At 44.9% G+C, this 21,208-nt stretch overlaps 2 protein-coding genes and 1 long non-coding RNA gene across 3 annotated transcripts in view; all 3 read right to left on the bottom strand.

Moving 5' to 3' along the window:
- The window catches only part of LOC311031127 (E3 ubiquitin/ISG15 ligase TRIM25-like), a gene marked incomplete at its 5' end in the record, with an annotated part of 48,047 nt that overhangs the window by 16,781 nt on the left and 10,058 nt on the right, over positions 1–21,208 (bottom strand). The gene's annotated exons all lie outside the window — the stretch shown is intronic.
- Positions 9,334–20,825, bottom strand: LOC311027140 (uncharacterized protein; the record flags this gene model as incomplete). Its single annotated transcript, XM_084030991.1, has 4 exons — positions 9,334–11,625; positions 13,359–13,599; positions 13,810–14,050; positions 19,184–20,825. 4 exons carry the CDS (start codon positions 20,823–20,825, stop codon positions 9,934–9,936), a joined length of 3,816 nt encoding a protein of 1,271 aa, XP_083887117.1. The 3' UTR covers positions 9,334–9,933.
- On the bottom strand, positions 15,747–17,758 carry LOC311031279. The gene is made up of 3 exons (XR_014599058.1): positions 17,039–17,758; positions 16,874–16,951; positions 15,747–16,121 (listed from the first exon to the last, which is right to left on the bottom strand). It is a non-coding gene; the product is annotated as an uncharacterized lncRNA (long non-coding RNA).

The following is a 21,208-nucleotide window of genomic DNA, read 5'->3' as shown; positions in this document are numbered from 1 at the left end:
CAAGAATAAAAAATCCTCCGTGGCACAGCCGTTTAAAACATCACTTACTTTTTCTAAAAAAACCTTCCTCTCTGCACCGATTGTTGGAGCATACACATTAATAAAAACAGCTGTAAAATTGTCAAATGGAGCTTTGACTAATAGTAGCCTCCCCTCGATAAAATGCTCAACCTCCAGTGAGACTGGAGTAAAAGCCTTGGAGAAGAGGAAGCCTACTCCTCCACTCAGAGAAGTGCCATGACTCAAAATGGCTTCCCCTTCCCACTCTCTCCTCCAGTCTGCCTCATTGCCTTTGTCTCTGTGTGTTTCTTGTAAAAATAAAATATCTATTCATTTCATTTTTGCTGTTTCATGAATACTTGCTCTTTTTTTGTCCTCTCTGGCTCCGTTCACATGAACACTTCCCACTCTAAAACAATCCATGTTGAGTGAGAGGTTAAAAACGAGGCTTAAAAACAATAAATTAATTAAAACACACATTAGAGCATTTTCCATCACTGTCCATTTGTTTTTTTACCTTGACTACAAATTTCTATAGACTTCTTGGTTGGTAAAACCGGACAACTCTTGCTGGCTAATATGGAGCCGGGCCGAGGAGCAAAACAAAGTTAGATCCGGGAAGAAATCCTCTATTTTTACCCCATGTTGGTTTTTTGTTCTTCTTAAAAAATTCCAGATTTTTTCTGGAGTGTATTGTGATTTTTTTTGGCTGTTGCTGAGGCTAGGAGCTTCACTGCCGTCAGACACATATTCATCACTGCTCTCGTCTGTGTTGGCCCTCCTATCCGTCTGCCCGTCTTCTTCACTGGCTTTACTCGTTTTAGCATCACTTGTTGTGTTTTTTGTTTTTCTTTGTTGAGTTTTATCAGCAGAGTGGTGCTGCTGACGATGCGTAGGAAGGAGGCTGACGACTTCTCTCATTATAGAACATTTATTTCAGAACAATGAAATGTGGCCATCTGCCGGTTGGGTTGAGCGCGGACTGACTGGAATATGAAAAAACGTTCCGCATAAAAATGTCCATGTACGGGAAGTCCATTAGGTCACAATACAATACATGAACATTCATTACATTAATTATTGTGTGTGCTCTTGCGCCCTCTTGTGTCTCTAAGAGTAAACAATATTTACAGTCATGTAACCTGAGAACATAAAAATAGGCTTACATTTTAACACCCCCACTTGTACTCAGGTTGGTAACACAAAAACACCAAAACAAGATTAAACAAATGTGTACCTTTGGCTTACACATATTAGTCACCAAAAAGAAGACCTGCAAACTTTCCCAGTTTGAACTTGCTGACAGGCTTCGTCATCACATCAGCGACCATTTCATCAGTAGCACAATACATTCAATTCACCTTACCCTCATTCACAGTAGACCTAATAAAGTGATACCTAATGTCTATGTGTTTACAACGCTTTCTATTCACAGGATTTCTGGCAAGAGCAATCGTCCCCTGATTGTCTTCGTGTATTACCGTTTGTGTGTATTGGTAACCATCCATATTCTCCAGTAATTGTTCTAGGTAAAGGCATTCCTGAACAGTAGAAGCAAGTGCCATATACTCTGCTTCGCATGTGGAAAGTGCAACAGTAGGTTGCTTCTTTGCCTTCCATGAAACAAGTGCACTGTTTTCACTAAGACTAACACAGTATCCTGTGGTACTGCGGCGATCACTGGTATCAGCCGCCCAGTCTGCATCACTGTAGGCTTTTATACCAAGATTCTCAGTGCTTCTCCTAAAGGTTAAACCTTTGTCTGCTGTACCTTTAAGGTATCGCAGGACATGCTTCACAGTAACCCATTGCTCCTCTGTAGGCTCAGCTAGGTACTGTGACAGCCTGCTCACCACAAAACTCAGATCAGGCCTAGTGCAGGTCGTCGGGTATATCAGACTGCCCACGGCCTCTCTGTACATCCTGATATCTGTCATTTTAACTGCATCATTACTGTATTCGAGCTTTTGCTCACAAGGGGTATCTCTCACCCTGCATTCTGACATGTTGAAACGCTGTAGAATTTTGTTAATGTACTTCTCTTGTGACATCTTAATGCATTCATCAGAAAAATCAAAATCAATACCAAGAAAATGTTTGAGTTGCCCCAAATCTTTCATCTTGAATTGCTCTGCAAGCATCCCTTTCACCTTTTTCAGTTTTCCTTCATCGCTTGCAGCGATGATCAAGTCATCGACCCACACAATTATGATCACTTTCCCTTCTTTAGACTCTTGGGAATAAACACAGTTGTCAGCTTGGTTTTGTGTGAAACCATTTTCAGTTAAGCAATCATGTAAAACCCTGTTCCAGTTTCTTCCAGACTGTTTGAGACCATAAAGCGATTTCTCTAGCCTATACACTACACCCTCTTTTTCTTCATAGCCCTCTGGTGGATTTCTGTAGATTTCGTGGTCGATGGGGGCGTGTAAGAACGCGGTTTTCACGTCCATTTGGTGGACCAGTAAATTTTCCTGCACTGCCTTCTGTAGCACAATTCTAACACTGGTTAGGTCTGCTGTAGGTGAAAACGTTTCCCCATAGTCTACCCCCATTTTCTGGCTGTAGCCCTTGGCGACAAATCGAGCCTTGTACTGGTCATTCCCATCTACACCAGACTTGATTGCGTAAACCCACCTACCCCCCACTGGTTTCTTGCCCACGGGTAGTGTTGTCGGGGTAAAGGTTTTATTCTCATTTAGAGACTGGATTTCCTCATTCATTGCTTTTCTCCATTCTTTTGAATTGTCTGACTGCATTGCTTCACCATAAGTTTGCGGAATGCCACAAACTGCTCTGCAGCAGTAGTCTACTGTGACATGCATCCCGTCACTATCACTGTCTTCTCTCACGAAGTCGCCTAGGTAATTTGGTGCCCTCCTTTCTCTTGTTGGATACCGCCTACTCTCAGGATCGATGCTTGTAACACTTCCAGTTTCGTTATGCTCAGTAGACTCATTTGCTGCCCTTGGACTATCGCAATGTGGACTTTTACCGGGTTCATTTTGCTCTAGAGCCTTTTCTGCACTCCTGTTGACCCCCTGCGTCCCCCTAGTCCTGACTCTGTGCCCCACACCGTCATCATTTAGATCTGGCTCATCTGTCTGTGTTTGTTTTTCTGCAGCTGTTTTGCTCACAAATTTCACCAGCCTGTGTTTTTGCACTTTGTTTGTATTTGGGTGATACACCAAATACGCTGGGCTATTTTTATCGTACCCCACAAAACGCCCCTGATCACACCTGGAGTCAAGCTTTCCCTTTTCCTGCTCATAATTGTAGCAAACAGACCCGAATCGTTGCATTCTGGACACATTGGGCTTTTTGTTTGTCAACATCTCGTAAGGAGTCAGCCCTGTGCGCTTGTTCAAGCATCTGTTGCGTACCGTTGCTGCTGTTTGTACTGCGTAGTGCCAAAGGTGTTTTGGTAACTCACTTTCAATTAGCATGCACCTGCCCATCTCGAAAAGAGTACGCCACCCACGTTCTGCTGTTCCATTTTGGTGCGGTGAGTACGGAGCTGTCGTTTCATGCCTAATTTTGCTTTTCCTCAGCAGCGCCTGGAAATCACCACCTGTGAACTCAGTTCCATTATCAGATCGCATACACTTCACCTTCCCATAAGGGGATACATCTGCAAGGAATTTTTCAGTTGCCTGCACTGCGTCACTCTTTTTCTTTAGAAAGTAAACAAATACTGCATTTGAGTAATCATCGGTAAAAGACTGTGCATATTTGTACCCATCTAATGACTCAGTGGCTATTGGACCTGCAAGGTCTGTGTGTATCATTTCTAAAGGAGCCTTTGCTCTGGCATCGGGGTTCCTATTTCTAGTTTGTGTAAACTTCCCTTGAATACACACCTCACACTCTTGCTCAGGCTTACTCATTTTTCCCTTGATCTGCATACCATCAACAACATCATGTAACCTAAGCACATCATCATAATTACAGTGGCCTAGTATCTCATGCCATGCTTGGATGTCGTGGGTTGCATTACACTTATCATCAGTTGACTCAATCTCAGTGTGCAGGTAGTACAATCTGCCAAACACATGAATGTCAAACCTGGTACCATACCTGCCCAGTAAACATTTTCTCGACCATCGTCTAGATGAAGACGTCCAATCGACGTCGCGTCACGACGTGACTTTAATTCGACTGTTTTTCGACATCATAAAATAATATCATGGCAAATATGACCTTATTAAATATGCATTTTAGAGAGGTTTAACTGAATAAACACGGCCAGAAAACGTTTGCTCGACCTGCGTCCAGATGAAGACGTCCAATCGACGTCGCGTCACGGCGTGACTTTAATTCGACATCATAAAATACCCAGCAAACATTTTGACGTCTATTTGACGTCTAATCAACGTCGGTCAGGCAGGTTGATCTGACGTCTACCTGAGGGGCTGAAATGACCAACGTCATTTAGACTTTTTTTCAACGACATATCAACGCACGAATGTTAAAAACTATTCAAAATAATGGAAATATGTTCGTGAATTTAAGAAAATAATGTAGTATCATATTGGCAATGTGGGCTAAAATGTTTGTGATTCTAGCGTCCATCTAGGAACTATTTTTCCTCACGTAGTTAGCGCACCTAGCGGTTTCCTACGCATGCGCAAGAAGAACTTTGGAGGAGACACAGACACCTGTGAAAGGTGAGTTACTAAAAGTACTGTAGTTTAAAATGAAACCGTGTTTGGTAAGACATTATACGTTTATCAGTTGCATGTTAGAGTTTTGATTTTCTTGCTGCATCGTGTATTGTTACAGATAGCTGTTTTTTTGTTGCTTTTATTCGTAACCGAGCGGCGGCTAGCAGCCGAGTTAGCTGCCGTGTGAAACTAGCCCTGAGTTAGCTCACAGGCTAGTGAGGTGCGATGCTAAACCGAGCCGAACATTTGTGCAACTCTCGGTTTAGCATCGTTACAGAACCATAACACTTTAAGGCGCCGTCCAGACGGGGGTGAAAACGTTAATTTTTTCTCTCTCTTCCTCGGCATTGTTTCAAGAATATTTGCATCTAGACGGATCCACCGAAAACGCTGTAGTTCATATGCCAGGCCTATAGGTGTCGCTTGACATACACCAAAAAGGAGACGGAGAGACGGAGCATGCGCAGAAGGTTTTCGCTCTATAATTTGTTCTTGCCATCTATAAAGTGCATTTAACACATTTCTTATGCCCTCCCTCCCGCCTCTGTGAAGAGATGGAGTCCAAAGGCCACAGATGCAGAAATGGAGAGTGTGATTCAGAACCACCTTAAACATGCCCCAGCAAGGAGCGGGGGCAAGGGGCAGACTGCAATAAAAAGGAAGTCAATAAAACATTTGTTCCAATATACATGTTCGTTTTTTATTCAATTATTCAATATATAGATAACTACATATATCTGGTCCTGAATGCTGAATTTTTTTTTTTTTTTACCTGAGATTAGTCCATGTACTACTTGTATTTTACAGTATGGGTGAACATTACTCGAGTATTTTTAACTTTATCACAGGTGAGTTTATTTACTATGAAAGTTTCCACCAGGTTCACCATTCCTGTGATATTTTAAGTTGGCAAATGTGAAATTTGCTGGTGTTTTCTATTGGACTTTTTGACCTCTTTGCATTTTAAGGATTTTTTTTGCTGAAATGTATAAGTTAATTTAAATAGTTGTAGATTAGAGCATTAAGAATTGCACATGTATACAGCACAAGAGCTGTGCTTGTCATAGAATGTATGGATGTGGTAATGCCAGTTATGTAGGCACTAGTTGAAACTAGATTTAACATATTTTTAAATGCAATACATTACATGTGTATTTTGACAAAGGTTGATATGCCGTCGAAACGACGTTGAAATGACGTGAATTGATGCCGTCTAAGAGCCGTCGAAATGACTTCCGTCATGAGACCGACGTTAATTAGACGTCAAATAGACGTCACGTAGAGACGTGGAAAAGTCGTCTATACGACGTAATAATGACATAGTAGCCTGCTCTGTGAGCCGTTGATATGTCGTCGAAACGACGTCGAAACGACGTGAATTGATGCCGTCTAAAAGCCGTCGAAATCCGACGTCAGAAAAACTTTCATTTCAGCACCTCTGGTAGACGTCGAATCGACCTGCCTGACCGACGTCGATTAGACGTCAAATAGACGTCAAAATGTTTGCTGGGTGGTTATCAAGACATCATTATCTTCTTTGAAGACGACTGTGGACCCATTCGTGGTTGCTGCCTTCACCGAGAAAATGTTCTGCGGGTACGACGGCACATACAGAGCGTCCAACAGTTTCGCATTGCACCGCCGTCCACTGCTGTCGATGAGGGTAACCACTGCCGTGCCTCTCCGCTGAGCGACGCCGCTGCATCTGGTCCCATCAGCCAACTCGACGCTGTGAGTCTCCGGCCTGAAGGTGCTGTCGAAACTTGTGAACAAGGCGATGTCGTTGATGACGTGGGATGTGGCCCCGGTGTCCACCATCAGGCCCCTCTCCTGGATGGTGCGCGCCGGCTGCTGCTGGTCACTGGCCCGTCCGTCCGCCATCTTGAACGCGAAGTCCTCCTTTACCTCAGCATTCTCCGACACTTGGCTCACGCCGTCCCTTCGGTCTCTGTCTTTGTCTTTTCGTCTGCATGTCGCGTCCCTGTGTGTGTCACTTTTGCAAACACTACACCACGTCTTCTGTCGACACGCTCTCGCTCGGTGCCCCTTGGTCCCGCACTTGAAGCACACCATCTCGCTGTCGTCTTTGCCCGGTCCATGTGCGCTGCTACTGGGAGGTCGCCGTCCGGTTCTCCCCTGGGTCTTCATCACGCTGTCATCGTTCGACCCGGTTGCTCTGATGTTCTCGGTTTCCTCGAAACTCCGCAATTTGGTCTTGAAGTCAGCAAACGTGATGTTATCGTAGGTGTGCGCCACATGAATTGCGAATGGCTTGAAGCTCTCTGGCAATCCCTTCAGCGCCATAGCCACCAGCAAACTGTCCCCCAGCGTTTCTCCCGCGCTTCTCAGGGCAGTTATGGCGGTCTCTGCTCTAATGATATAGTCTATTACACTTTCGCCGATGGACTTTTGAAGTGAGGTCAGCGTGATGTACAAACTAATTATACGAGGCTTTCCCTTCCCTGCATAATAGTCTCTCAGAATATTTCATGCTTTTCTGCCATCATCTTGCGCATCTCTCATTACCAGAGACAGACTTTTGTCATCTAGCAGTAGGATCAACTCTGCATACGCGTCCGCGTTTTTCTCAGGATCTGCTGCTATTTCAGCTTCTTCTACTGGCTCATTCAACACAGTGTTTTTCAGCCCTAATAAACGAAAGTGTCCCAACAATTTAGTTTCCCAAACTTCATATTTTGCCTCGTCGCCGTTGAATACCAGTCGATGTAGCCTGCTGCTACTTGCCCTTCGTTGCTCTGCCATGCTAGCTTGCCCCTCTCCTCAGGTTAGCAGCCTTCCTCAGCACGCGATCCGTTGCAACTTTCTTGGCTTTCGTCGACTATCTTCTCCTCCAAACGTCTCCTGGGCCCATAACCTGTTGAGTTTTATCAGCAGAGTGGTGCTGCTGACGATGCGTAGGAAGGAGGCTGACGACTTCTCTCATTATAGAACATTTATTTCAGAACAATGAAATGTGGCCATCTGCCGGTTGGGTTGAGCGCGGACTGACTGGAATATGAAAAACGTTCCGCATAAAAATGTCCATGTACGGGAAGTCCATTAGGTCACAATACAATACATGAACATTCATTACATTAATTATTGTGTGTGCTCTTGCGCCCTCTTGTGTCTCTAAGAGTAAACAATATTTACAGTCATGTAACCTGAGAACATAAAAATAGGCTTACATTTTAACATTCTTCTACGTTTTATAGAAGGTTTTTCTCTAACAACCTCTGCTGCAGCCTCCTCTTCCTCCATCTCATCCTCCTCTCCCAGATCACTCCATCTTGTATTACCTTGCCCAATCTCTTCATTTATGTTTCCTTCATTAACCTCATCTGCCTGCCCTTCACCTGTTTCCCCTGCCTGTCCCTTTTCACTGATCTCACCCTGTTCCACACCTGCATTTCCACTCGTTTTTTCCTCCTTTTCTCCCACCACTACACTTCCCACCGTTTCACCCAGCGGCGCCGCCAGGATTCAATTTCAATGTACGCACAGAAACGGCAAATACAACAACAAATGGAAAAATACCTTTTTAAGACAGAATCTAATGTTTTCAGTATCAGTGAAATCAGTAGTGTATATCATGGTGATAGGCCCCGGTGCAAATAGTTTTTTGTGCCCTCCATCCCCGCCCTAAACACAAGCGCACGCTTGTGAGCACTCCACGCACGCACGCACACGCATGGACACGCACGCACAGTACGGTATGATAACTCTCCCGGCCCGGGGAGAGAGACATGCATCGGCTCGGCCCACAGTGCTCAGCAGCAGAGAGGTGACGAGACTAGAGCCGAGCTGTGTTGTGTAGTGGAGAGGGGCCAACACACGCTATGCGTAATTGCGCACACACGCGCGATCGTCCTCTCAAATGCAGCTGCGTCTCTCCAGGTCACTGTGTGAGAGAAAGAAAAGCTCTGACTTGCTTGGGCAGACGTTGTTTGGCGTCACCCGCTGAAATTTAAATATCTACCCGCTGATTTTTTTTTTCACCTTCAAAAAAAGTACGCGCAGTGCGTACAGGATTCCGGCTGGCGGCGCCACTGACCAGGAAAACAAATAATAAAAAAACCTGCTCCACTTTCAGGAGGACGGTTTGGGATTCTCGGTGTCACAAACGTCCAACTAGAGCTCCGATGCTTCTGAGAGAAGTGCAAAAGAAGTTCTTTATTTGGCTACGTGTTACTGAAACACACCGACGCTGGAGAACCAAGAACGTTTGTGGACAAATTCTCTACATTGCACGTGGGAAAGCAAATATAACATCTATAAAGTGTTAACTTATACCACACGTTAAACTGAATGCAGAGCCAGTGTTTTATTCTGTCCCCCATTAAAAAGGAAACAAGGCTACATGTGTGCAAAAACAAACCCTTTCACATTTACAAAAAGGACATAAAGAGCCCGACAGTTAGTGTGTGTGATGCATGGAAAGTCAATCAACCTCAGAATAACAAAATCCTTGCAAAAATAAGAAATCAGCTCTTCGGTTAATGACACAGGAGGTGATGAAACCTGGACCCGATGAAAGGAAACCCCGTGTGATGAAACCCACAACCAGGAAACATCTGCACCGCCAATCTGAGAGTTAAAGACACACGACGAAGCTCGGGGGAAATCATTTATATTCAATATCATAATTACATAAGCATCAATAATTCATATAAAAAAACCTCTTTAAAACAAAACTTTTCAGCATCTGTGATCGACGTCCCAAAAACAAACAAAGAGTCTTACAGGAGGTGGAGAAAACAAACACACCTGGCAGTGTAACTAAACCCGGAGCGATCGCTTCCTGTGAAGCTGATGATGAGATTTGAGGCGTGTTGTTGTTGTTCTGGGTCGCATTAGATCGTCAGCTGTTCCTGTTATTTTGTCCACCTCCCGCTCACACCATCAAGTACAAGATCTGCTGCTCAGTTAGCAAAAATATCAACAGAATAAAACTCAGCCCCCACAAATAAACACGTTCACTGCTCAACAAAGTGTCTTAAATTCCCTTTTAACCGCCGCGCGCGCACACACACACACACACACACACACACACACACACACACACACACACACACACACACACACACACACACACACACACACACACACACACACCTCTCAAGCGTACATTCAAAAATCTTGAATCAAAGAAATCCTCGTCGATCCGTCTGAAGCGACCTCGGAGGCGGAGAGGAGGAGGGAGAAGAAGAAGGAGGTGGAGGGAGAAGAAGAAGGAGGTGAAATCATTCAACTCTTAAATGCCTTCTGTCTAGTTGAGTTGACAGAACTCACCACTGCCTCCAATATTAACATAAAGTCCAGCATAGAGGGGCTCAGTGAACGTGGTCTGGACTCTGTGGAGGAGAGTCATGGTCTTAGAGACGCTGTAGAAGGACAGAATACCTGCTCTGTGATCCAGGAACACTCCTACTCTGGAGGACCAAGGACCTGAGACGGGAGTTTTAACTGAGTTGTAGGAGAACGTATATCTTTTATTGTTACAATCTAACGACCAGGATTTGTCATTGTGTCCAAACATACATTGACGCCAGTCTCCTGTTCTACTGATACTCTTGTATGCGACTGCTACACCAACTCCACCTCCTCTCCACTCCACCTCCCAGTAACAACGGCCAGTCAGACTTTCTCTACTCAGGACCTGAGGACTTCCAGTGAATCTGTCTGGGTGACTAGAATAAGACTGGTTTTGACTCCATGTTGCTTTTCTGTTCCCCTCAGATAATAACAGACATGTGTCTGCTGTGTTTGGATCCAGTGTGATTTCACGTGAATATTTCAAGAATCCAGCTCTGGTCTTGGGTTCTGGTTGTGGCAGTGAAACATCCACTTCAGTCCCTGCCAGTGAGACGTTTGTCCATCTGTGTGTCAGAACTTCCTGTAGTCCATCTCTGACTTCTGACAGCGCCGCCGTCACGTCCTCAAAGTAGCGGCGAGGAGGACGGGCGTTGATGCTGGATGAGTGTGTGGACTCACTGAGTGGTGACAGTGACGGGTAGTCGTGTAGAAACTGGTTGTGATCCTCTGTGTGTGAGAGCTTCTCCAGCTCAGCGTCTCTCCTCTTCAGCTCACTGATCTCCTGCTGCAGCTTCTCCTGAAGCTCTCCGACTCGACTCACTTCCCTTTCCTGCTGGGATCTGACCTGCTGCTTCACGTCAGAGCGTCTTCTCTCCATGAGACGGATCAGCTCCGTGAACATCTCCTCACTGTCCTCCACTGCTTTATCAGCAGAGTGGTTGATGGCCTCCACCTCCTGGTGGAGCAGCTTCACATCTTTGTCTCTGTCCTGGATTCTCTGCTGGATGTTTAGTCGACTCCCCTCCAGCTCTCTCTGCCTCTCGGTCCTTTCTGCTGCAGCTGAGACTGTGTCGTGGCCTTTATGTTCGTCCACAGGGCAGAGATAACAGATAGACTGCTGATCAGTACGGCAGAACATCTTCATCACCTCATCATGACGAGAGCACACGTTCTCCTGGAGCTTGTTGGAGGGCTCCACCAGCCGGTGTTTCTTAAATGCTGCTGATTCATGATGAGGCTGGAGGTGTTTCTCACAGTAAGAGGCCAGACACACCAGACAGGACTTGAGGGCTTTCAGTTTCCTCCCAGTGCAGAAATCACAGGCCACATCTTCAGGTCCAGCATAGCAGAGACCAGCAGGAGCAGCTTGGAGTCCAGTCTTCTTCAGCTCCTCCACCAGATCTGCCAACATGGTGTTTTTCAGCAGGACAGGCCTCGGTATGAAGGTCTGCCTACACTGAGGGCAGCTGTAGATCTCCTTCTCATCCCAGAAGCTTCCAATACACTTCATGCAGTAGTTGTGTCCACAGGAAGTAGACACCGGATCCTTCAGTAGATCCAGACAGATGGAACAAGAGAAGGTTTCCCGGTCCAGCTGAACTCCTTTCTGCGCCATTTCACCTCTCAGCGACGACGACTGTCTGAGTTTCACTTAGTGAGAAGTGAAACTGGTCTGAGGTCTGATCTCAACAACACTGTGTGTGTGCAGTGAAGGTGGCCTGTCAGCTGCTGCACTTCACCGCCATGTTGGTTACACCCGTCCACACGCAGTAGATCTGAAGGGGAGGGAACAAGGAAGTGTGTGTGTGTGTGTGTGTGTGTGTGTGAGTGAGAGAGAGAGAGAGAGAGAGAGAGAGAGAGAGAGAGAGAGAGAGAGAGAGAGAGAGAGAGAGAGAGAGAGAGAGATTTTTTGTATTTTTACAAAAACACTTTATTTACAATATTCATATATACATATACATACAATATTCATCAATATCTCAACAGAGAAAATGCAATGCATCAATAAAGTGCTATTTGTGCATAAGGTTAATAAAAAGAGGAGTTTATCTGATAAAAAACTGTGCAAATACTAAATCATCATTTTTGACAGAGCAGATAAAATCACCGAAGCACCACCGCCGTTTAAAATGTTCCACGTCCCCAATGGTCTTATAAAACTTAAACTCTAGACATATTCTTGACTTAATGTTACAGAGAAACACAGGAAGGGCCTCATGCCCCCTCTTTCTTTTACCTTGTTTCTCCGACTGATGTAGACTGCCATTTTTGCTTCTCCTAATAGGAAGTTTATCAGCTGCCATTTGACACAATCTGTCTTTTTCTATCCTGCACCAAAAATAAAAACTCTCTCTGAAAAAAACACATTAAAAGAGCTAAAAACCAACGTTAAAAAAGAAAAAAAGCTTGTGAGTCTCAGGCATTCAGTAAAAACATGGAAAACTGTCTCTCTTAGGCCACAGAAAGGACATTGGTTTGAAACGGCAGGATTTAAAACTGAGACAAAGGCATTTGAGGCGATGGCACCATGAAGTACCCTCCACTGGAGGTCAGCTGTCCGTTTTTTAAGGGGAGGCTTGTATAAAACCCTCCACTGCGGGCAGGCCCCGTCCCACCCCGCTCTGTTGCTCCAAGCTGTGGGGGGCCTACTTTCCAGTCCTTTCCTGTTGACTGATTTGACAATGTTGGTATACAGCGTTGCCTTGTCGGCTCTGTGCAGGCTGAGCTTGCCCGGGGTAGTGACAGTTGGGGTCCAGTCTCTTCTCCAAACTCTGGGCTCAGGCCAGAGGGGGGGTCTATACACGACAGACGATGCCACAGGAGGGATGCAACAAGATTATTTCAGATTAAAACTCTACCTCTGTATGACATTTGAGGGAGCAGCCATTTCCATTTTTTTATTTTACTCTCTACTCTTTCTAGGACGGTCTCCCAGTTTCTCAGCACCACAGCCTCATTCCCGAGAAACACCCCAAGATATTTCAGCCCGTCTTTTTTCCAGGCAAGGCTCTGGGGGAGAACCGGGAGACCGTCAGCCCATTCACCAACAGCGAGGGCTTCGCTCTTTCTCCAGTTCACCCTCGCTGCTGATAAAATAGTAAAATTGTTTACAATGTTTTCTAAAATGTCCATCTCACCCTGATTTTTAATAAAAACAATGAGGTCATCAGCGTAGGCTGATAAAACAATGCTTCCATTAAAACCAGGTAAAATGAGACCTTCAATATTAAAACGTATTTTGTTGAGGAGGGGTTCCAGGGAGAGCGTGTAGAGCATGCCAGACAGAGCACAGCCCTGCCGAACGCCTCTACATGCTCTAAAAGGAGCACACAGACTACCGTTTATCTTCAGCACACTCTCAACCCCACTGTACAACACCTTGATCTTAGCTATGAAACCAGCGCTGAACCCAAACTTCTCCATAACTTTCCAGAGGAAATTGTGTTCAACGCGGTCAAAAGCCTTTTCCTGGTCTAGACAAATCAGACCAGTGTTACTGCCCAATGAGCTGGAGACGTCCAAAACATCCCGAATGAGGTGGACATTGTCCACCATGGACCTGCCGGGCACACAGTAGGTCTGGTCCCGATGGATGACCTGCTCCATAGCTTTCCCCAGCCTGGAGGCAAAGAGTTTGGACAGAAGTTTGTAATCCACACACAACAAAGACACAGGGCGCTAGTTTTTGATTCCTTGCAGGTTACCTTTTTTTGGTAGGAGAGTGATAACTGCTCTGCGGCAGGAAGTGGGCATGGAGCCAGAGGCCAGACTTTCATTAAAAACATCTAAAAGATCATTTGCAAAGATGTCCCAGAAGGCTTTATAAAACTCGACTGTGAGGCCGTCGATGCCGGGAGCCCGCCGCCCTTGCATGCCCTGCAGGGCAGCGTGTAGCTCCTGCATCTGCAGCGGCCCCTCGAGACAGGTGTTGGTCTCCTCAGAGACCTGAGGCAGTCCACCAGTGAACCCCTCCAGTAGAGCGTCCTGCTCCTCATATTCGCTTGTGTAGAGGGAGGTATAAAACTCCACCGCACGCCTTCGGATCTGGCTTGGCTCCACAATCTCCTGCCCTGTGTCTGAAAGCAGTGTGTGGATTACTCGCCCCTGCCCATTCTTTCTCTCCAGGCCGAAGAAATAACTAGAGGGGACATCCATCTCTTCGATGGCTTGAAACCGGGACCTGACCAGTGCGCCCTGTGCTCTACTTTCCAGCAGGTCAGCTAAAGCTAGCTTTTTGACTTTGAGGACTTCAATATGTTCTCGATCTCCTGTGGATTCACTTCAATTCTCAAGTTCCACTATATCTATCTCCAGGTCCTTCATAGATCTAGTGATGTCCCAAGACCCGAGAATGATCAGTAAAAATAGCTGGGGTAATTGTGCATGATTTATAAATATTAAAGTGATGCTTAAAACAATAAAAACGATCTAGTCTGGCTGAGGAGATCCTGCTCTCTCTAAGGTGGGACCATGTGTACTGTCGGCAGTCTGCGTGCATCCTCCTCCACACATCCACCAGGCCATGAGCAGAGACCAGCCGCCTCAGAGCATGCTGGGATGCTGGATGTGGCTCTGCATGGTTTCGGTCTAAACCCTCATTTTCAGTACAATTAAAATCCCCACCCAAGAATAAAAAATCCTCCGTGGCACAGCCGTTTAAAACATCACGTACTTTTTCTAAAAAAACCTTCCTCTCTGCACCGATTGTTGGAGCATACACATGAATAAAAACACCTGTAAAATTGTCAAATCGAGCTTTGACTAAAAGTAGCCTCCCCTCGATAAAATGCTCAACCTCCAGTGAGACTGGAGTAAAAGCCTTGGAGAAGAGGAAGCCTACTCCTCCACTCAGAGAAGTGCCATGACTCAAAATGGCTTCCCCTTCCCACTCTCTCCTCCAGTCTGCCTCATTGCCTTTGTCACTGTGTGTTTCTTGTAAAAAATAAAATATCTATTCATTTCATTTTTGCTGTTTCATAAATACTTGCTCTTTTTTTGTCCTCTCTGGCTCCGTTCACATGAACACTTCCCACTCTAAAACAATCCATGTTGAGTGAGAGGTTAAAAACGAGGCTTCAAAACAATAAATTAATTAAAACACACATTAGAGCATTTTCCATCACTGTCCATTTGTTTTTTTACCTTGACTACAAATTTCTATAGACTTCTTGGTTGGTAAAACCGGACAACTCTTGCTGGCTAATATGGAGCCGGGCCGAGGAGCAAAACAAAGTTAGATCCGGGAAGAAATCCTCTATTTTTACCCCATGTTGGTTTTTTGTTCTTCTTAAAAAATTCCAGATTTTTTCTGGAGTGTATTGTGATTTTTTTTGGCTGTTGCTGAGGCTAGGAGCTTCACTGCCGTCGGACACATATTCCTCATTGCTCTCGTCTGTGTTGGCCCTCCTATCCGTCTGCCCGTCTTCTTCACTGGCTTTACTCGTTTTAGCATCACTTGTTGTGTTTTTTGTTTTTCTTCTACGTTTTATAGTAGGTTTTTCTCTAACAACCTCTGCTGCAGCCTCCTCTTCCTCCATCTCATCCTCCTCTCCCAGATCACTCCATCTTGTATTACCTTGCCCAATCTCTTCATTTATTTTTCCTTCATTAACCTCATCTGCCTGTGTAACCAATTTTAGGAGTGTAAAAGTGAATTACAGTAAAATAAGAAGTTGATCTAATGATAAGACCTGGACCAGAATCAGAAGAAACTAAATTCGAGAGGAGCCACTGTACTGAGCAACAATAATGAAGCAGACGCAAGAGTAACAATTGAGTAGCCACTCTTATATTTTTTACAGTGGACAAAATGATTTGTCTGGTTTGTACAGAATACAAAATATTAACCCAAACAGTAAGAAAAATAAAAAAGTAGTGTGCACACTAAAACCAAAAATGTCCGTTGGGGCCCTTAAAATAAAAAAGGAGTTGTTGCAGGTTCTATTGTTGTAGAGTTTGTGCAAGTTCACCTGATTCCAAGGTTCCTTGTAGTGTAATGTAAGTGTATTATGTGTGTGAATGAGTGTGTACGTGGATATCTCCTCGGTGCTGATCTTTCTTCAGGGTAGTTGGCTCGCCATCTGTTACAGCAGGAAGTTGTCCTGAACCTCAGACTCTTCAGTCCTCCTAAAAAAACCTGACCTGAAGACAGGGTCACACAATACATTCAACACTATCCATTCTCAGATGCATCATTAGGAATATCAGATGTCAAAAGATGCACACCATTACATCTAATTCTGACATAAATCTTCATCCCTATTCAAATCTCAAATCTCTGTCTCAGTTGTACAACGTTCAGTCTTAAGTGTATCATTTATGAGAACTAAATACTAAAGTGCTCACACATTTACCCGTTCATGTGAACAGTTTCAATAATACTTATGGTAAGTAACCATTAACATACAAAATATCATTTATCATAAACATATCAGAACCATGTGCAAATAACATAACAGTACACATTTTGAGTTAGACTCAGAGGTATTAAAGAATTGTGCTTAGTTTACTCTTACATTATAGGCCTATTCATGTCCGAGATCTGCACCAAAAATTACCCTCTAGTTGCTTTAAACTCAGTTGGAATAACATAAATGTCTTCAATAAATTGCATGGTACAAAATAAAATATTATTTTACATTCATCACATTCACAACATACCAAATTACTCTTTTTTCTCCCTTTAAATTGGCATAAGGAAATAAAACACTTCCCCTTTAATTATATTCACATCAGCATAAAATAATAAACACAATGTGCATTTGTTCAGAAGTATTTTACCCGTATTCATTTCAATGTACTCTGATAACCCTAATATCACCGCTGCTTTCTTTTAGCACACGGAAAACCAAGAGGGAAATAGCACCAGAGCAGCTAAAGAGCACATTTCTCACCGTTGCTCTGTGTATCAAGGTGGAGCACGCCGATGCCGAACTTCGTAGCAGCTCTCCGGATGAAAGCAAGCAGTTAGCCTGTTAGGCACAGAGCTAGCATTAGCATGGACTACGACGGTAAGCGTCAACAAGCTGTTTTTTCATCGGATAATTGACTCGTCTTACCGACGTAACTCTCCTTCGTTCAGTCACTTGGCTCCGGACCTCCACTGGGTAAGTGCTCCGACTCTCTCTTTTTCCCGTTCCACAGGTAAACTCCGGGTTTTCTCCCGTTTTCCTCTTCTCCTTAGCACGCAGCTGCCCTCGCTAGTGATGTAACTTCCGAAACGGGCGTGTCGGCGCGTCTCTGAAGTCCCGGATCGAAACGTTTCGAAATGTTGTGCCGAAAAGCGGTTCTGAAACGCCCATGTCACGTGACTGTAGTTCAGCGATTGAAGGAACGCCTCTGTTTGGAAACGGCTATTCCAAGACGGGCAGATCCTTTGAAATACTGGCAAGAGCGACGTGCTGTCTTCCCTAATTTGTACCAACTGACTAAGACATGTTTAAGTGTCCCTGCAACAAGTGTACCCTGTGAAAGGATTTTTTCAAAAGCAGGGAAAGTGTTATCCAAAAAAAGAAACGGACTCAGCTCAAAAAGAGCTGAACAAATATTATTTTTGAATAAAGATCTTTGATTATTGTATTGCATATAACAATGTGTCATTTATTTATTTTTAATGTGTCTTTAATTCAACCTGTATTCTACTTAACTTAAGGAAACCTAAGACCGGCTCATAGTGGCACATAATTAGGAGTTTTCTTTGGCCAGACATGTAGTTCACAGAAGTGGCCACTAGATGCCACTGTAGAGTCAGGTTTCATATTCGTTTCAAGGCTTCAACACATACTGAAACATCGCTTCAAACTGTTCCGAAGCTTCCCTTTGCCCTTCACTAGCACACACGCGCGATCGTCCTCTCAAATGCGGCTGCGTCTCTCCAGGTCACTGTGTGAGAGAAAGAAAAGCTCTGACTTGCTTGGGCAGACGTTGTTTGGCGTCACCCGCTGAAATTTAAATATCTACCCGCTGATTTTTTTTTTCACCTTCAAAAAAAGTAAGCGCAGTGCGTACAGGATTCCGGCTGGCGGCGCCACTGACCAGGAAAACAAATAATAAAAAAACCTGCTCCACTTTCAGGAGGACGGTTTGGGATTCTCGGTGTCACAAACGTCCAACTAGAGCTCCGATGCTTCTGAGAGAAGTGCAAAAGAAGTTCTTTATTTGGCTACGTGTTACTGAAACACACCGACGCTGGAGAACCAAGAACGTTTGTGGACAAATTCTCTACATTGCACGTGGGAAAGCAAATATAAAACCTATAAAGTGTTAACTTATACCACACGTTAAACTGAATGCAGAGCCAGTGTTTTATTCTGTCCCCCATTAAAAAGGAAACAAGGCTACATGTGTGCAAAAACAAACCCTTTCACATTTACAAAAAGGACATAAAGAGCCCGACAGTTAGTGTGTGTGATGCATGGAAAGTCAATCAACCTCAGAATAACAAAATCCTTGCAAAAATAAGAAATCAGCTCTTCGGTTAATGACACAGGAGGTGATGAAACCTGGACCCGATGAAAGGAAACCCCGTGTGATGAAACCCACAACCAGGAAACATCTGCACCGCCAATCTGAGAGTTAAAGACACACGACGAAGCTCGGGGGAAATCATTTATATTCAATATCATAATCACATAAGCATCAATAATTCATATAAAAACAACCTCTTTAAAACAAAACTTTTCAGCATCTGTGATCGACGTCCCAAAAACAAACAAAGAGTCTTACAGGAGGTGGAGAAAACAAACACACCTGGCAGTGTAACTAAACCCGGAGCGATCGCTTCCTGTGAAGCTGATGATGAGATTTGAGGCGTGTTGTTGTTGTTCTGGGTCGCATTAGATCGTCAGCTGTTCCTGTTATTTTGTCCACCTCCCGCTCACACCATCAAGTACAAGATCTGCTGCTCAGTTAGCAAAAATATCAACAGAATGAAAAAAGTACTGGTGTTACTGGTGTTACTGGTGTTACTCTTTCAAGACCCACAATAAGGAGGGACTTGTAAAATGTAACATTTTCAAGCTGTGTTCCATTCTCAAAAGAAAACATCAGCAAAACAGTTATTTTATTTTTAATGGGATTCAAATAGAGGAGAGAAGGAGGCGGAGAGGAGAAGGACAAGAGGAGGAGGAGGAGGGAGAAGAAGAAGGAGGTGAAATCATTCAACTCTTAAATGCCTTCTGTCTAGTTGAGTTGACAGAACTCACCATTGCCTCCACTATTAACATAAAGTCCAGCATAGAGGGGCTCAGTGAACGTGGTCTGGACTCTGTGGAGGAGAGTCATGGTCTTAGAGACGCTGTAGAAGGACAGAATACCTGCTCTGTGATCCAGGAACACTCCTACTCTGGAGGACCGAGGACCTGAGACGGGAGTTTCAACTAAGTTGTAGTAGAACGTATATCTGTTGTCGAAACAATCTAACGACCAGGATTTGTCATTGTATCCAAACGTACGTTGACGCCAGTCTCCTGTTCTACTGATACTCTTGTATGCGACTGCTACACCAACTTCATCACCTCCTCTCCTCTCCACCTCCCAGTAACAACGGCCAGTCAGACTTTCTCTACTCAGGACCTGAGGACATCCAGTGAATCTGTCTGGGTGACTAGAATAAGACTGGTTTTGACTCCATGTTGCTTTTCTGTTCCCCTCAGATAATAACAGACATGTGTCTGCTGTGTTTGGATCCAGTGTGATTTCACGTGAATATTTCAAGAATCCAGCTCTGGTCTTGGGTTCTGGTTGTGGCAGTGAAACATCCACTTCAGTCCCTGCCAGTGAGACGTTTGTCCATATGTGTGTCAGAACTTCCTGTAGTCCATCTCTGACTTCTGACAGCGCCGCCGTCACGTCCTCAAAGTAGCGGCGAGGAGGACGGGCGTTGATGCTGGATGAGTGTGTGGACTCACTGAGTGGTGACAGTGACGGGTAGTCGTGTAGAAACTGGTTGTGATCCTCTGTGTGTGAGAGCTTCTCCAGCTCAGCGTCTCTCCTCTTCAGCTCACTGATCTCCTGCTGCAGCTTCTCCTGAAGCTCTCCGACTCGACTCACTTCCCTTTCCTGCTGGGATCTGACCTGCTGCTTCACGTCAGAGCGTCTTCTCTCCATGAGACGGATCAGCTCCGTGAACATCTCCTCACTGTCCTCCACTGCTTTATCAGCAGAGTGGTTGATGGCCTCCACCTCCTGGTGGAGCAGCTTCACATCTTTGTCTCTGTCCTGGATTCTCTGCTGGATGTTTAGTCGACTCCCCTCCAGCTCTCTCTGCCTCTCGGTCCTTTCTGCTGCAGCTGAGACTGTGTCGTGGCCTTTATGTTCGTCCACAGAGCAGAGATAGCAGATAGACTGCTGATCAGTACGGCAGAACATCTTCATCACCTCATCATGACGAGAGCACACGTTCTCCTGGAGCTTGTTGGAGGGCTCCACCAGCCGGTGTTTCTTAAATGCTGCTGATTCATGATGAGGCTGGAGGTGTTTCTCACAGTAAGAGGCCAGACACACCAGACAGGACTTGAGGGCTTTCAGTTTCCTCCCAGTGCAGGAATCACAGGCCACATCTTCAGGTCCAGCATAGCAGAGACCAGCAGGAGCAGCTTGGAGTCCAGTCTTCTTCAGCTCCTCCACCAGATCTGCCAACATGGTGTTTTTCAGCAGGACAGGCCTCGGTATGAAGGTCTGCCTACACTGAGGGCAGCTGTAGATCTCCTTCTCATCCCAGAAGCTTCCAATACACTTCATGCAGTAGTTGTGTCCACAGGAAGTAGTCACCGGATCCTTCAGTAGATCCAGACAGATGGAACAAGAGATGGTTTCCCGGTCCAGCTGAACTCCTTTCTGCGCCATTTCACCTCTCAGCGACGACGACTGTCTGAGTTTCACTTAGTGAGAAGTGAAACTGGTCTGAGGTCTGATCTCAACAACACTGTGTGTGTGCAGTGAAGGTGGCCTGTCAGCTGCTGCACTTCACCGCCATGTTGGTTACACCCGTCCACACGCAGTAGATCTGAAGGGGGGGAAACAAGGAAGTGTGTGTGTGTGTGTGTGTGAGACAGAGAGAGAGAGAGAGAGAGAGAGAGAGAGAGATTTTTTTAGTTTTTACAAAAAACACTTTATTTACAATATTCATATATACATATACATACAATATTCATCAATATCTCAACAGAGAAAATGCAATGCATCAATAAAGTGCTATTTGTGCATAAGGTTAATAAAAAGAGGAGTTT

Source organism: Eutrigla gurnardus (assembly GCF_963514095.1).
Source record: "Eutrigla gurnardus genome assembly, chromosome: 2".
NCBI classification, from domain to species: domain Eukaryota; kingdom Metazoa; phylum Chordata; class Actinopteri; order Perciformes; family Triglidae; genus Eutrigla; species Eutrigla gurnardus.
The sequence above is the reverse complement of the archived record's forward strand: the minus strand, read 5'-3'. Positions and strand labels throughout refer to the sequence as shown.